Genomic DNA, 16622 nt, shown 5'->3' on the forward strand with positions numbered 1-16622 from the left:
GCGCGCGTGACGTCGTCGATCTAGCAGACGACATAAACAAAGCAGTGCAGTCCACAAGGGAAGCGTGTTGCTAGCTGTCAAAATTACTCGCAGCAAATCATTGACTTGAGGCAACGATCGAAACGTTAGGTCATTAATACGCGTTCACCTTTTCACCAAACTCAAAGAACGATGCCGGAGATTAAAATCCAGCACGTTGTTTCTTGCAGTAGCGAGGATACGGTAAATGTAGGACCAAGTTTATGTTTAAAAATATTCACCATTATATATGGTTAGGCCTCCTTTCCATTAAGCCTATAGACCCACTGTAAGTGTAAGCTAGGCTATAGCAAATATACGGCATGACAGGCTTAGTGAATAGCTAGCCTAGGCCTACTGGATATAGGCCTAGGCTCAACTTAGGCCAGGGTACACTTTTGCATAGGCATCATGTTTTCGATTTCAGTACATCTTTCCAATTTCAAAGTAGTAACAAAGTTAGGGACGTAAAAAATCATAAAGAAATATTTTTTTGATATGGTGGTGGTTTAGCCTGTGGATTTTTTTATTCATACTAGTCATACTCATAGGCTAATGTAGCACTGAAGTTAGTAGAACTTAGAAGTAGCATGGACACTGCGAAGTTCGGACACCTTGGCCTTACTGTACAACACCCAAAAACTATATCTTATGGTATAAATCGCCTGAAAATATACTTGATATTGTGGAGTCATTTTGGAGAGAAAATAACTTTAGCTTCGTATCTTTTTGTGAAATTGGCTCTAGCTGTAGGTTGTCATGGTGAAATCGTTTATTTCTTAGGGGTGTCTGAACTAGTGTTCCGAACTTCGCAATACTGACATACTTCTAATTTAGAATTTTGATTGAATGACCTTATGAAACATTACTTCCATCATGTAAAGCAATGTAAAGCTAGGCCTAAGTACTCAGGGTATTTTCTTTTCTTCATGCCATTGCATGTACAGTACAGTATGGTAGAGTGACTAAGAGTACCATGTTTACTTTTACATGACTAAGTCACATTGCATTTAGTCAAAAGTGGTGCATAGTCGCCCACCCACTGGCAGAATCTTGTGTTATTCGCATTGCAGCTGGGCAGTAGTGACCTCACATTATTCAGCTTCCAGTTATGTACTGTAGCAAAGTTATTGACCCCAGTTAAGGCAGAACACTATATGTTTACTTAAAATTATACTGTTATAGGTCATTCCATGTCAATCACAGATGGCTGTTGCTTGACCCTCTCCAAACATACCACCCTCTATGCTTGATTATAGCACCATGAAATCAGCATACTGTGGAAATTTAGTTGCATTGAGCTTCACAATTGTCCAATTTATGACAGTTTGCAATTAAATTAAAGTTGTTGATCCTAATTGTTAAGGCAGAGCACTTTGTTTTCTTACCATGTATCTTCTCATAAAGTTGACATGTTCGTGCATTGGTAATGTCATTTATCCCACATATTGTAAGTGGATTCAAATGGACCAATTCTTCACAAACCTTCAGTAATTAATAAAAAACAAGCAGCTCTATGTTATATTACCTTTCCTTTCTTCAACAGCTCCATAAAGCCAACAATTTATTAAATCCAGAATCATTTCGAAAATGGAAATGTGCTAATGTTGGTGAAAAGCATGCATCAGTCATCTTACAGGTTTGTTCTTGAGGGTTTTGTTTTTGAGGATTTAGAACAGTTGTAATCTCAGCTTCTGTAGCATCGATTATCATATACCTACATATATACAGCATGCTATTTGCATGTATTGTATAAACCACCACAGGTGGTGAACTCTGTATGAACCTGAACCACACTTTGTTGTATGCAAAACCTCACTGTAGTATTTAGCTTCCTGTCTTACCAGTTTATGCTTCAAGACATTGACCAGCAAAGAAAACTATTAGGCGGAGTGTATCAGGCGGAGTGTATAGCCTAGTGGTTAACGCCGGCGTCTCCCAGTCATGAGATCCCCGGTTCGATTCCCCGCCGACAGCAATGTGTGTCGTCTGGCAAGGGTGTTGTTCAATAACAACTTCCTGACATGGACGTAAAATGGATGTGTGCCGAGAGATTGGCTTCGGTCAGCTTGCGAGTCTACAAGCCTCCATGGCTTCTTTCGCGAGTTCCTGCTTGTGGGAAGATCACATATACTTACATTATACAGGAGAATGTATGTATCCCATAGAATCTTGTCTGATGTATAATACAATCCATTTTCCCTGATGGAAATCTTCCTAGGTGTCAAATATTGTCAGTCCCATTAAATATTCGCATTCATTAAGTTCTCGTTATCGGTGTAAAAATTTACACAGGAAATTCAGCATGGCACATGATGCTAAACTGATGTACAGTAATTGTAGCACTGTAATTTTTTAATGTGTTGCTTTTGTATTAGTCTGTGGAAAGTAACACAAACAAAAACACCCGTCTCTGCCAAAACCCAAATGAAAGAGAAATAGAAATCTTTTGATGACATAGTTTGTGCCAAATCTCTTCAAAATAGAATGCAGTCTTACGATATATAAGTCACATTGTTGTACACATGTGTAAGTTATTAAAGCCTCAGGAATTTCATTGCTAAATTTAGACGCGTTCTTAGTTTGGATATATATACCTGTATTTTGTAGGATTTCTAAGAGTTTTGTTGGTACTATTATATGTAATGATTCTGGTTATATCATCAAATATGGAATCAGGAAATATGGAAATATGGAAAATTTGGTTGAATGAATTAGCATGAAACTATAGCATTAATTATATTGTGTTTGGTTATAATCAACATTGACTAATATTTATTCTTCCTGAGATGTACAGCAATCAAGTGATATACTACTGTGTGTTGTCTATGCCAACATGTTCAATATATTCTATTTGATTAGTTTTTTTTTCTTTCTCTTTCTGATTTATTTGGTTGTCATTTCTCTAGTTGGAGAAGTCCACCGCCATACATTCCATCGACATCGGCAATGAAAGTTCTGCATTTGTGGAAGTACTGGTTGGGCATTCCACGTCAGATAAGCCCGAAGATTATCAGGTACGGTAGAAGTTACTACTACTATTTGTGAGAATCTGGTAATGAGAGTGGAGTTTCAAGGAATTTTCAAGTTGTCCATTAGTTAAAGGATTTTTTGTTTTTTTTGTGGCAGAATTTCATCATTTCATGAATTTCCAAACAATTTCTGTAAATTATCAACACTAGTACAGTAGGTGAGGGCATCATCGTTGTTACATCATTAAAGATCATGAATTTTCAAATTTTGATGAAGGTATCTGGCAACACTAGGTAAATGAATTACAATACATAGTGGCGAATGAGTCGAAACAATGGTGTTTGTTTTTCGAATCATATTACAATAGTTTATACCCATATACTGGACCAGGGAAAATGTTTTCAAAAGTAGAATGCACTATGATGAACCAATGCTTAAATTAGGAGTACATAAGCAGGTGAATCAAATGTTTTTCATTCACTGCAAGGACAGATCAGCAAAAGTATTCAATCAAAGAAATGTCATGTACCATGATGACATCACAGAACACCAAACTATCGTCCATTTATCAGGAGCAATGAAGAACTATCTCTGGCAAACATGAGTCATCTACAAATAAACACGAACAAGGTGCTGACATGATCTTGTCTTTTCACTTATCGGTGTGGAATATCTTTATCATCGTTAGATGTCACTTCAGTGGCCACTGGGATGACATTCATGGGGCTCTAAATGAGGCTTGTTGCATTTGTTCACTTGTAATTTAAGTACAATTGTAAACTTGAAAATAATTTATCAGAAATTTTAGCCAACTGTAAACAAAGTTGCTAAAAAGTACTGATCTAAAAAAATATATCTATCTGGACAGTTGTTGATCATCAATTCAAATTCATTCATTTATTTGTTATTAAGACATACATACGTTCATGAGTTTAAGTACATACATTCATGTATCTAAGTACATACATTCATTTATCCAAGTACAAACATCATATATAAATGCATACATACGTAAATACAGTGTGTACTGACATACCTACATGCATTCATGTATCTAAGTACATACATTCATTTATCTAGGTACATACATTCATGTTGCTAAGTACAAACATATGTACATATAAATGCATACATGTAAATACAGTATGTACGTATGTACCTACATGCATTCATGTATCTAAGTACATACATATGTACATATATACATGCATACCTATGTACATACATGCATATCAAGTTCATTAGAAAACATTTGAACGTTTATCAAATCTAAGGACCATACATTCATCTTACAATTTCAGTAAGGATTTCAGTTTTCAAATGTAACAGGTTTTTAAGGGTAGATTGACATAAGTTACTTCCTCTTTTTAGTCTATTTTAAATCAACTAAATGATGTCACTTTTTTTCCCCCTCCATCAAGGTAATCTTGGTGACCTCGTCCTTTATGAACCCTATGGAGAGCAAGAACAGTAGCAATCCTAACCGGGTACGAATCTTTGGAGCTGACAAACTCTGCAAGCCGACTCTCGGGAAACAGTGGGACAGAGTCAAGATAGTTTGCACCCAACCTTTCAATAAGGTAATGACTACTATCATTATGATCATAGTTCTACTCTTGTCTTGTAATACTTGTGCTATTCAAAGATCTTTCATCATTGCCCCTCCCCCCCACCAGGGAAGTCAAATAGCTGTGACTCAAGCAGGGTTACGTATGTAGCAGAATAATGATATTATTGGACACAATATATGTATATAATATACATTTTATTGTACAGATGGATAAAGACAACTTTAAGAATATCAATCATAGTTTTGAAACCTGCATGTAAAACTCAAGACAAGCATAATTATTACATATTGTCTTCATATGATAGATTAAATGCTCTCATGACGGGGTGAGATGGGGTGGAGTGGGGTGTGGTTAGGATGGTGGAGGAGGGGTTTGGTATGTTTCATAGACTTTATACCAATGTACTTTTATGTGAAATTGTTGCAGTGTGTGTTAGTGCTGTAAGTCAGATAATAATTGGTATTGCTTATTATTCAATGGTTTAATTGCTACACAAACATAATATATATGCCAACCAGTTTATCTGAATAATAACTTGGTAAATTCCAATATTTCATTTGTGCAATTCAGTCACAGTCATTTAAGAGTGCATGTTTGTATGCATCAAGTAGCTGTCAAGGAAGCTAGTCACACAGTGTATTAAAAATAGGGTTATTGCCTAAAAGAAGACTTTCTTGGACCTTGAATGTTAAACTGCTCTGGAAAGTGAAAACTAACGGTTCTATTCTATCAGTCTCCCTCCCTAAAATAAACATCAGATATCTAAGATTAATTTGGCATGGTGAATATCATGTATACCTATTGGTGATAGAGGCTATCCAGAATTTGCAAAATGGGGTTGGGGTCATTGAAGGTGACTGCCATGTAGGGATGGGGAGTCTGGATGCCCTCCCTCCTCCCAAAATAAAACTTCAGAGTTTAGATCTGAAACGGTGCATCCTGAGGCACACAGTATTTATACTAGAAACTAGGACTGTCATTAGGTCTAAATGCAAGTGTGTGCTAAATAAATACTTTGTCGTATCGTGTTGAGAAGGGACAATGTACACCCTCACACCATCTTGTACAATCCCCTTGCCTTGGATCAATGTAGATCAGTCTTTTTATTGGTTTCAGAATCCTAAGACAAATTCAATTTTTCATTCCTTAGTTTTCATTTTTAATAACAATATCGCAAGAAAAATATATTTTGAGACACATTTTCCGGACTTAATTTGATTTTGAGAGCCTGTGGTTCCAAAATTTTCAACAAATGCTAGAGTCAAACAGCGTAAAGATTGAAAAGAAATTACTACAAGTTAATAAAATAATAATGGAATCTAATTATCTACTTATTCAGCCATTTTCTCCTCTTTCAGCACATCTCTTATGGACTGTCTTTTATCAAGCTTCATTCTCCTCCATCTGAATCAGATGCAACCTCTCCTCCCTCACAGGTTGGTTAATTTCTCTTTTGTTCCTCCTCCTCCCCTCCCCTCCCCTCCCCTCCCCTCCCCTCCCCTCCCCTCCCATCCCCTCCCCTCCCCTCATACTTTTGCAACTTTCAACTTTGTTTTTCTCCAAGATATATTCTGTTGGGATCCCAATAAACCTTGCCCATAATATAAATATTTAATCACTACATACGTCATTGACCAATACGTAATACAAGACCATGCTTGATTTGTGCACAGTCTATGGCAATTGTACCAGGGAGTTCCATAACAACTCCCTGATTGTACCAACGCAAAGTCTTGAATCTATTTTTAGCAACGGCTCATAACTAAACCTGCATCTCTGATGGTTGAATTCAAACTAGTGGGTTTGGGGGAACTGTGTGCGATTAATTTTAAATGTGGAATTTGTCGTGAACACTTTTCTCATTATCTGCACATATCCTTTATTACTCGCCAATTAACGTTGTTGGCAGGGAAAAACTTGGCTAATATCTTAGTTTGCTGTTTTGTGATTGATATATGTAAAAAACTTGATGGACATGTCAAAAAAGTAGAAAACGGCGACCAAACGCAAAATGCTGCTTTAATGTCTTTTAAACAAGTAGCTAAACATTGTGAACTTCTAGACCTGGTGTTACTGTAAAAGTTGTGTTGAATGTCAGTTACACATAAAGAGCTGCTGTATGAAAGTTGCCAACATGTAAATGGTAACTTACGGTTGTTACTCTTTCGACAGAAAACTTTTGGAAAATTTGCCCTCAAGGAAGAAACACCTTCCAAAAAGCTCGCTGCCGGTAGCTTCTTTAAGGAGAGAAAGAAATCCAGAGAGGAGCCAGTTCCACTGAAAGGTAAGCTATAAATATCTGGTCTTTGAAAAAACAGTTTAAAGAGTCACAAAGTATTGACAAGATAAATAAAGGAACCTCCAAAAAACAAGATTGAATACTTCTCAAAGACTGAATTATTTTGTGTTTTAGAAGTTTTAGTTGCTATAAATGTATTGATTACTGTTCCCATCCATGGGAAAACCACAGCAAACCAAGATAAATGAGAACTAAAAACAACTTGCAAATAAGTGAGTTATTGCAAGCTTCCTGACCAGAAATTCTGTCATGTATTTGTATAGTTCTTCTGTGTTCTTTTGTGTAATTTAGTTGAAAGTTTATAGTTCAGAGCCAAGCCAGTCTGTTTCCCTTTTCAGGGAATTATGTTGGGAAGTCAAACGAACCCTCCTCAATTTACTAACTGTTTCCAGTCATTAGTCGTTCACATGGTATTAAACAATGCTTCAGTCATATATATAAGCTTTTGTTTTCTGTTTTAAATTTTGTGTCATTGTTTTAATTTCTTCGTTAAGGAGCAGCGGCCATCAGAGCTGCCTCATACGAGATGGAGACGGGGTCGCCCGGGGAGGCATCCTCTCGGATTAGGGAGAAGGAGGAGAGGAAGACACCAGCTAAACCATCATCATCATCATCTTCATCAAGTACCAGAAGAGAAAGTGATATAAAGCCAAAACCCTCAGAAACAAAGCAGGTAAGTATTTTACGGTGACAGTCTTTGAAGCTTCATCTTTTGGTTGGATTTGCCGCAATTTGATAGTAAAACAAGAGACTGTTGAGAAAAATGTGAGGTGTCAACCATACCAAATGTCGGATGCTGGGGGTGGGGGAGGGGGGAAGGGGGAATTGCAGCAACACGTCAGATAGAGATGTTTGCATATCAACCAGTGTGAACTACTGGTCTGCATTTGGTGTTTTAAACACCAAAATAAAAATGTTGGCATTTTTTAAATTTCCTCGGCCAAACAGTATTTTGGCCATTTTTGGGGTCTTCTCTAACGGCTTACCAATTTAGTTCAACTTCAATTCATAGTAGCTGAATTTTCACACATTTTTCTGTTACATTAACTTGTATTTATAACAGGATTTATGAGTGATCCACTAGGACTGAGGGATATTCGTCTTGTGTCAAAATGACAGGGCTTGGACAAAGTTACAACTCTGTGGGAGACTGCAGCTAACTACTACAGCTATTAGAAATAATTAGTAAAAGTAATTAACATATTGTCTTTTCTTGTTTTTCCTTTCCAGGCTAAAAAGAGAAAACTATCACAAGATGAAACAGAAGGAGGAGCTCACAGCAGTAAGGAGCAGGCGAAGAGAAAATATGTAGAGGAACAGAAAGGTAAATGTAACCAAGGTGGGGGGGGGGGGAAACAAGAAATTGTAGAAAACACTATTTTATGGACTTTATTGATGGGGGAGAGGTGGAGGATGGGATTATTAGTACAGTTTTGTAATAGATAAGTTACTTTTATAGAAGAATATCTTTTACATCCAGGGCCATTTAAGAATAAATAAAAATACATACTTGAATATGTATAGATGTAAATGATACCATGCATAAGTAATGTATAAAGTTGTAGGACTTTATATCGTCTGTTACACTCTAACGTGAACTTCATGATGTCACCATGATAGTGACTGTACTGCTCTGTTCTGTTCAGTACAGTACAGCACTGTACTGTATTGTACATACTGTACTGTATTTACTGTACTGTGCTGTACAGTACTGTACATTCTCTACTGTTCTGTACAGTACTGAACACACTGTGCTGTACATACAGTCTGTGTTAAACAATACTGTACATACTGTGCTGTACAGTTCTGTACACACTGTGCGGTACATACTGTACTGTGCTGTACAGTTCTGTACATACTGCACTGTGCTGTGTTGTGCTGTAATGTACATACAGAACAGTACTATACAGAACAACAGAGCAGTACAGTATGCACTGTACAGCACAGTGCATTACAGTACAGTACAGTATGTACAATACAGTACAGTGCTGTACAGAACAGAACAGTATGCACAGCACAGTATGTACAGTACTGTACAGCACAGTATGTACTGTACTCTACTGTACTGTACTGTATGTTTTCACACACATTCTCAATAATCCCACTGAATGCTGATTTATCTACATAGAACATTATTGCATTCTCCATAAACTGTACATACTGTGAGGTTTGCCAGTCATACTATTTCTGAATGTATGAAGGCCACAGATATAAAACAACTTTAAAAAATTTTGACCATTGTATTTTATGTATTTTTTTTTTACATTTTCATATTTTCATTTTCTTTTTAGAACCCCCCAAGAAAAAGTCTGATGAGATAATGAAAGGTGTAAGATTTGTTCTCAGTGGTTACCAAAACCCTTACAGAGGTGAACTAAGGGACAAAGCTGTCAGAATGGGGGCAAAGTATGAAGCCAATTGGGGACCTGGATGCACCCATCTAATGTAAGTTAAGACATGAGGAGACACACTATATGCAGAGGTTAGTTTGTATTCTCTTGCTCAGGTAAGTTGACTGTCAGAGCTGGTTGTAAATACTATTACTAAATTGATATTCTTTTCTTGTGATGGAGTGTAGGAGGGAGGGAGGTAAGGGAGGGAGGGAGAGGGAGGGAGAGTGGGTTGAACAGAAAACATTGTCTTAGAACAACAAAACAACATTTTCTCACCTCTTACCATAGCTCTGCGATACTATTAACAGACGGTATATTGATTTTTTCCAACAGTTGCGCCTTTTCTAATACACCGAAATACCAACAAGTACGAGGGAAAGGAAAGATTGTTTCAAAAGAATGGATTTTGGATTCTTATAAGAAGAAATTCCTCCAACCCTGGAAAAGGTACTGTACTTGTGATTTTAAGCTAATTTTCCTTCCATTAAAATTACTTGACACAAATGGTTTCTTTTGATACACATTACAAAATTATATAACTAAGTTGTGTATTTTGACCAGACAATGTAATATACATTCATAACTGGAAACCTCTTTAATGTAACTAGGGATCTGTATCATAACCAACAGTTGCCTGCGAGAAATAAACAAGTTGTTCGCCATTTAAAAGCATTTTCTGGTGGTAAACAATGTAAAACTTTATTGAAGAGAAAACTTTTCCACACTGCTATAGTTGAAAACCCTCATCTCAATATCTTACCCCTAACTCGAGATACAGGTATTGTTGATTGAATGTAACTCATTTGACTGGCTAAACCTTCAACTGTTCCAGGAAGTTGGATCACAGTAAGGGGTCTGTGATGTCATCTAGAACAAATGCTCTTTGGAAGCTTTACATAGGCTATTATAATCTTCTTGTTGATTTATCCTTAAAACCTGGTACATTTGGAATGATTGTATAGCTGTCAAAGTTCACTGTACTTAGAATTTCTTCAAAATGTATCCTTTTTGTAAATATTATTTTCGTTTGTGAATAAATGATTGACAGACTATAAAGAAAAACAAAGGCATGTTTAGCTGAATTGCCCTGATGACATCATCCATTCTGTTGTTGCCAGATGCATTTACAAAATTTGAAAAATTCATATCTTCACTATACAAAATGCTATGAAGATGTGGTTTTTGCATAACAGTTAAGGAAATTTAAATTTTCAGCAAATTTTGCTTATCAATCAAACCAAGCCACCAGAGAATCCTTTTAATCCAATCAAGATAACCGTGTACCCCACAGATTTAAACTTATGTATCATAATTACTTCAATTTTATAAACTGCTAAAGTATATATGCTTGATAATGTCACCAGTTTGCCCTTGCAATTTACCATAAGTTTGAGCAGCTAAACCCATTGGAGTCTACCGTGGTTGTTGCAACTAGCCAAGTGCTATTTTTACAATCATTTTCATATTAAAGGTATAAACTCAGCAAAGATGGGGATTCTAGCACATCAGAGGAAGAAGAAGATGAAGAAGAGGATAGCGAGGAGGATGTTAGACCATCGGGAAGAGGCAGAGCGAGCCCGTCTGTGAAAGAAACGAAACACCAAACATCTCGTGACGAAAGGGATGAACAGAGTTCAAAGACGTCAAAGTCTTTAGAAACAAGAAAAGAAAAGACAGTGAAGCAGAGCCCAGCTAAGGAGGTGAAAAAAAATTAAATTAAATCAAAGAATCTTCTGGAAGTATTTTTAAAATCAGCTTTAAGTTTCAGTTTCATTTACAGTCTGTTTTGGGTCTCATCTTTACATTGAACTTTTTCCACGACAGCGTAGAATTTTTACTTCAGCTTGATGCAACTTTGTCATGTTCTCCATATGAGTGTCATTTGGTACACTCTAAATGATGAAATGAGCTAGACTGGATGTTCAGATGTATGTATCACCTTTTTTTGTGATAATTTTTCTTTCCGGGCAAAGGGCATTTTCTCCATATTATAAACTAAGTGATGCTTAGTATTCATTGTCATAATACTTTCCTTACATCAGAGAGTGCAAAAATGTATTTAGTGCAGCAATTTTGTGATATTTTTTGGTGTAACATAAAATACCCAAACATGTGTGAAAAGCAGGTACTGAGCAGGGTATAAAGTTAGTACTGTAGTTTTTTAAAAATTACCCTCTCCATTTTGTGAATATCTAAGCCATTTTTTTAAATGGGTTTCATTCCCTTCAGTTTCTCATGTTATGTAATCGGAACTAGCCTTCACAACATATTTATACCAACATGAGACCTTTTTTAATCCTTTTTTGATGAGAAAAAATCGCAAAGCGAAATGAAACAAACAAAAACCCAGGTAATTGTCGATGCTAACCAAGTGATGAAAAAATGATAAAGTCATGAGGAATGCAAGGAAGACTGAAAATAAAGTTAGGCCAGGATAAAGAACCCTGTTTATTCAGTGATTGTAAACTTTAAACACTTTTAAAGAATCCTTGAATTAATGATTTTAAGTCCCTATTCTGGCCCTCTCTAGTTCCCCTTTTTGCAGCGAAGTCTCTGTAAAAGTTTTTGACTTTCTAGAAGATGTGGACATCATTTTATAACACCAGTCATTTTATAACTATCCTTTCTTGTAATTTAATTTTTTTAATTCAATTTTTTCTTCTCATTATTATAAATGTGCTCTTAGAATTCCTCCAAGCAAGAAGAATATGCTGGTTCGACAGATGTAGAGAGTATTGGTGAAGGAGAAAAGGAAGATGATGTCTTAGCTTCGGATGCAGACACAGAAGATGAACTAAGAGAGTGAGCCCTCAGTATTAAAATATATTATTATGAATCATTTGTGTTTGTGTCACAAACTCACAATTTGTATTTCCAGGGGTTGGACAGAATCCATATGAATGTTAATTCCACCAGCAGTAGGAGGTGCAGATTAGATTGTTACAACTTTCAAAATTTTACACCAAGAAATATTTGTCCCAACTGTAAGCCCTGTATTAGTAATTAGTATATGTAAAGTACATACCTATATCTACCCCCCTTTAAACTTCTTTAACCCCTGTATTTCTATCTGCATCTGTTGTATTCCTCTTGTTTGTCCCAACTGTAAGCCCTGTACTAGTCAATTAGTATTTGTAAAGTACATACCTATATCTGCCCCCTTTACACTTCTATAATCCCTGTCATTTTACCTGCTTCCATTGTATTCCTCTTTGTTTGTCCCAACTGTATTAAAGCCCTGTATTAGTAAATTAGTATTTGTAAAGTACATACCTATATCTGCCCCCTTTTCACTTCTTTAATCCCTGTCTTTTACCTGTGTCCATTGTATTCCTCTTGTTTGTCCCAACTGTAAGCCCTGTACTAGTCAATTAGTATTTGTAAAGTACATACCTATATCTGCCCCCTTTACACTTCTATAATCCCTGTCTTTTTACCTGCTTCCATTGTATTCCTCTTTGTTTCCGTTCTCTTTCCTTTGTATTCATATGTATCCATATCCACCCGTCACCATGTGTCTCACCCGTCCATATTTTCTAATTGAGGATCAAACCTTACGAAGATTCAATAAAAGAAATTGGCGATATATTGACCTTTTTTTCCCTGCACTAACCATGGGAATGGGATACATAAGTATCTGTGGCTTTTGTTTTGTTCAAAGAAGCATTAAATGATTATTTTAGATTGCCTTCCCTCGTCAGACTCGAGAAGGGGAAGACGAAAGAAGAAGATCCATTCGCAGAGTCAACAGACGAAGAAGACGATGTTCCGCCTAAAACCGCATCCAACGGCAGCGACATCCCATGGGAAAAAATCCCAAAACTGCCCAACTTCTTTGAAAAGAAGCATTTTCTGTTTTATGGAAAATTTGAAGCCGAGGATAGGCGACAGTTGAGAAGATTTGCCATAGCCTTTGGAGGGTAAGTTGTAGATTTAAAGTAGGTATGAAGATTTTTCATTTAATTCAAGAATCATGAAAATAAGATCACTGTACTGAAATCACAAAAAAATTGCAAAGTGAAAATTTAGCGATAATTTCAGTGTATTATTATATTTCTTAAATTGTTGTTGGGTAGCTAGTTAAATTAAAAATAAATCTTGCTCTTCCATGCCATTGGCACCCCCCTGTCTGTCCATTCCCTCCCTCCCTCTCCCCTCCTTTCCCTTCCTTCCCCCTCCTTGGTGGAAGGGCGGGGTGTGAGACTGGAAAGGCATCAAGTACATGGTTAAATGCCATAATACCAGTTTGTGGCAGTCACAGCATGTTGTCCAGGGTACTTTTGTCCCATTTGTTAGTGAGGCAGAAGTAGGTATGTATGCTATGTAAGTCTTTGATCGGTGATTAAGAGCTGATATTTTGTGTATGATGTAAACCGCTATGTGTCAGAAACACAGTCATGCAAGCAATGTATTTTATAACCATAATGATTTGTGGCTGGAGACATTTATCAAGTTAGCATGAAAGTTATTTATTACTATCAACCATTTGCAGCCAGTGAACTTTTTCAGACATACATTGATGTAGTTTAGTGTGTCATTACTTCACAGCAGAATCCATTCTATGAAAATTCTCTTAGAAATATATAAATATTGACCGCCTATGTCTCTGTAATAATCCAAGGATAGAGGTGGCTACAATGTCAGGGACCAACCATCTTGCATAATTATGGATTAATTTACTTTTTTAACTGGGGCTTTTAATTAGTTTCTCATATTTTGTTTTTCTTATTATTACATGAATATCACAATGGAAGAGAGCAAAGAACCATGTTTTTTGTTTGTATGTTTAGTTTTATGTTGGACATTTCCATAGACTACATTTTTCCTCAATTTAGATTTACCTACAGTATGACTTTTTCTTTTGAGGGCACATTGTTCTACAGACTCTTGTCTCTGTTTTGTTGTTGTACAGACAAGAGGAGAATTATATGAGCGATACAGTAGACTTTGTCGTGACAGAGTCGGCCTGGGACGGTAATTTTGATGAGGTGAGAGCATCGTATTTCATGTATCCTTTAAGGGATCATTACCTGTATTTTCTCATGTAACAGTGAACTACCACAGCCATCAACCAGTGGTGACATCAGTTCACTGTTTAAGTTATCATTGCATGTTTTCCCATTGGGTTCAGTGCCACGTTGCATGTAATATGCAATGCCACTCGCCATTTTAATTAAATCAGTCAATGCGCAATCAATTGCAGTCAGGTCAGTTAGTGTTGGTTAACCATCAATCACCAGTGATTATGGATGGTGACAAGCCCAGGGAAATTGTAACATAGGTCTTTTAAGGGAAAAGTTTTTATAAAGAGGGCTTTACACATTGATGCATCTTTTCTTGTTCCTTCTATTCAGGCTTTGAAAGAAAACCGATCTCTGTTATTCATCAGACCAAAGTGGCTCTACGACTGCAACAGGACCGGGGAAATGGTCTCTCATGCTGACTATGCAATCAGCAAAACTGATTGAAGGGATGTCTTTTTAACTGTAAAACTTTAGAAGGAATCAAAAAGTGTCATACTTCTGGGAAATGTTGGTACCAATCTCCATGAGAACTTATCTGTCCATCAACCAAAGGGTGATTACCCTCTTTGTAGAGTTAAAGGACAACGTGGTATTCAAAGAAGAACCCAAGGAAGACATGTATCATAGCATTCATGAAGGTCATTACTGAAGACATATCTACAGCAGAACAAGAATAACAGAGAACATCAGCTGACACAAAGACCAAACTCAAGCACAATATGCAGGCAGTCAGAGAGCAAACTAGAAAAGAAAGAAAGATTTAGGATCTTACTCCACTCTCAAGATAGCGTGGATTTATATTATTTGGCATATCCAAAGCAACAGAGAGGAAGACGGATCACATGAACTGCCCCTCCTCCATACCCAATTGGCCCTTCCATCCCCTTCCCCCATCACCAAACTATCATAAAACTCCATTCATTTGGTGGTCCGGAGTCTTGTAATAGTTCTTGCTCTGTACAAGTGTTTTCAAGTGAAAAGATGATCAAATCGATTAAACAGCTTTTCGTTGCTCCTGCAATCGTCAGGAGGTCGGAATGGACAAAAACAATCGATCTTACCCAGTGATTTGTGAATCCTAACACTTAGATGATGCGTTAGTACATTGTGTGTGTTGGGCTTATAGAGTCTATACAGCCTTCAGACTGCAGTGGAGGTAGAGAATCACATGGAGTAAGATGTTATTCTTGGTGTGTTATTTAATCTGATCACTGATACAGCTTATGACAATGTGTTTATTTCAGCTGGCATGATCCACTTTAGTGCTCTTTTTGTTGGAGGAGTCTTATTAAAAGTCTACGGACACCTAGCCAATTTGCGCACATATTCAGTATATTTGTTGTGTGTGATAATCTTATTCAAATCTGTTGAAATTTTTCGATAAGCTCTTTTTGTTTCCAAGATATACCCATTTGAAGTTTTGATGAATCTGTGGAAACTCATGAAATATGTGCAACCTATGGCGTAGAGTGTTGTGCTCATCAACATTTCTTAATTTAACCCTTAATATGTTTACCCCTAATCACAAGCCCACATAAATGATTTGGAAAATGTGGTTTTTCTCTTTTCAAAGAAGACACAATATTTTTTTTTAAATCTCCTTAGGCAAAAAACCTGTAACAAAGGTTTAAAAACAAAGGAATAACAAAACAGAATTTTTGGCGGTCACTCCCTTTACATTATCAATGTTCATAATTAGCTAATGTTTATTCATAATTGGTAACTAGAATTGAGAACAGACTTGTAAAATGGTCAATTTTTGATGGATTTTGCTGGGAGTTGCAGCTATTTTCATGACTTGTAATGCCTAATAGAGTGATTAGGACAATGTTGTTCAAAGGCGTCCGTAGACCTTTAAGAGAACCACACATTATATATGGGGTGCCAGCTAGCTTTGCCTGTAATGTAGACATGAATGTGAGATGGAAGCATTAGATAAAAAAGAGAACAACAACCGCCAACACAAGCAGTGCATTATGTTATCAATGCATTAAATTGGACAAAAAAAAGCAATATATAGTCACAAACTGAGACATAGTTAGACACCCTGTCTGCAAATAAATCCACACAGATTGTTTCCTGTACCCTGATTATGATGAGCAACATGTTCAAACAAATTTTTCTTTAATATGTTTGACAAATCTTTGAGTGGAATTTGTAGTTTTTGAATATTCGAGACTTTTGGGGAAATTTCGACGAGATGTGAAGTAGACGTTAAGAGGTACGCGAGGAGACTGCTCACCGACCCTGGCCTGAGAAATCGTCTTTGTTACCGATGATGGGTAAAATGACTGTTATAAATAAAGACAAATCTGATTGAAAATAAAATATAAAAGAAGTAGAA

At 36.6% G+C, this 16622-nt stretch overlaps 1 protein-coding gene across 1 annotated transcript; it reads left to right on the top strand.

Moving 5' to 3' along the window:
* Positions 1 to 42: 42 nt before the first annotated feature.
* LOC139977455 (DNA repair protein XRCC1-like) lies at positions 43 to 16622 on the top strand. Its single transcript, XM_071986796.1, has 15 exons — positions 43 to 222; positions 1565 to 1657; positions 2928 to 3035; positions 4413 to 4571; positions 5921 to 5998; positions 6735 to 6846; positions 7356 to 7534; positions 8092 to 8185; positions 9153 to 9306; positions 9588 to 9701; positions 10726 to 10954; positions 11941 to 12056; positions 12956 to 13174; positions 14167 to 14242; positions 14609 to 16622. The coding sequence occupies exons 1-15, from the start codon at positions 172 to 174 to the stop codon at positions 14720 to 14722; spliced, it is 1896 nt and encodes a 631-aa protein (XP_071842897.1). The 5' UTR covers positions 43 to 171; the 3' UTR covers positions 14723 to 16622.

This window comes from Apostichopus japonicus, chromosome 12, assembly GCF_037975245.1.
Source record: "Apostichopus japonicus isolate 1M-3 chromosome 12, ASM3797524v1, whole genome shotgun sequence".
Taxonomy (NCBI): Eukaryota; Metazoa; Echinodermata; class Holothuroidea; order Aspidochirotida; family Stichopodidae; genus Apostichopus; species Apostichopus japonicus.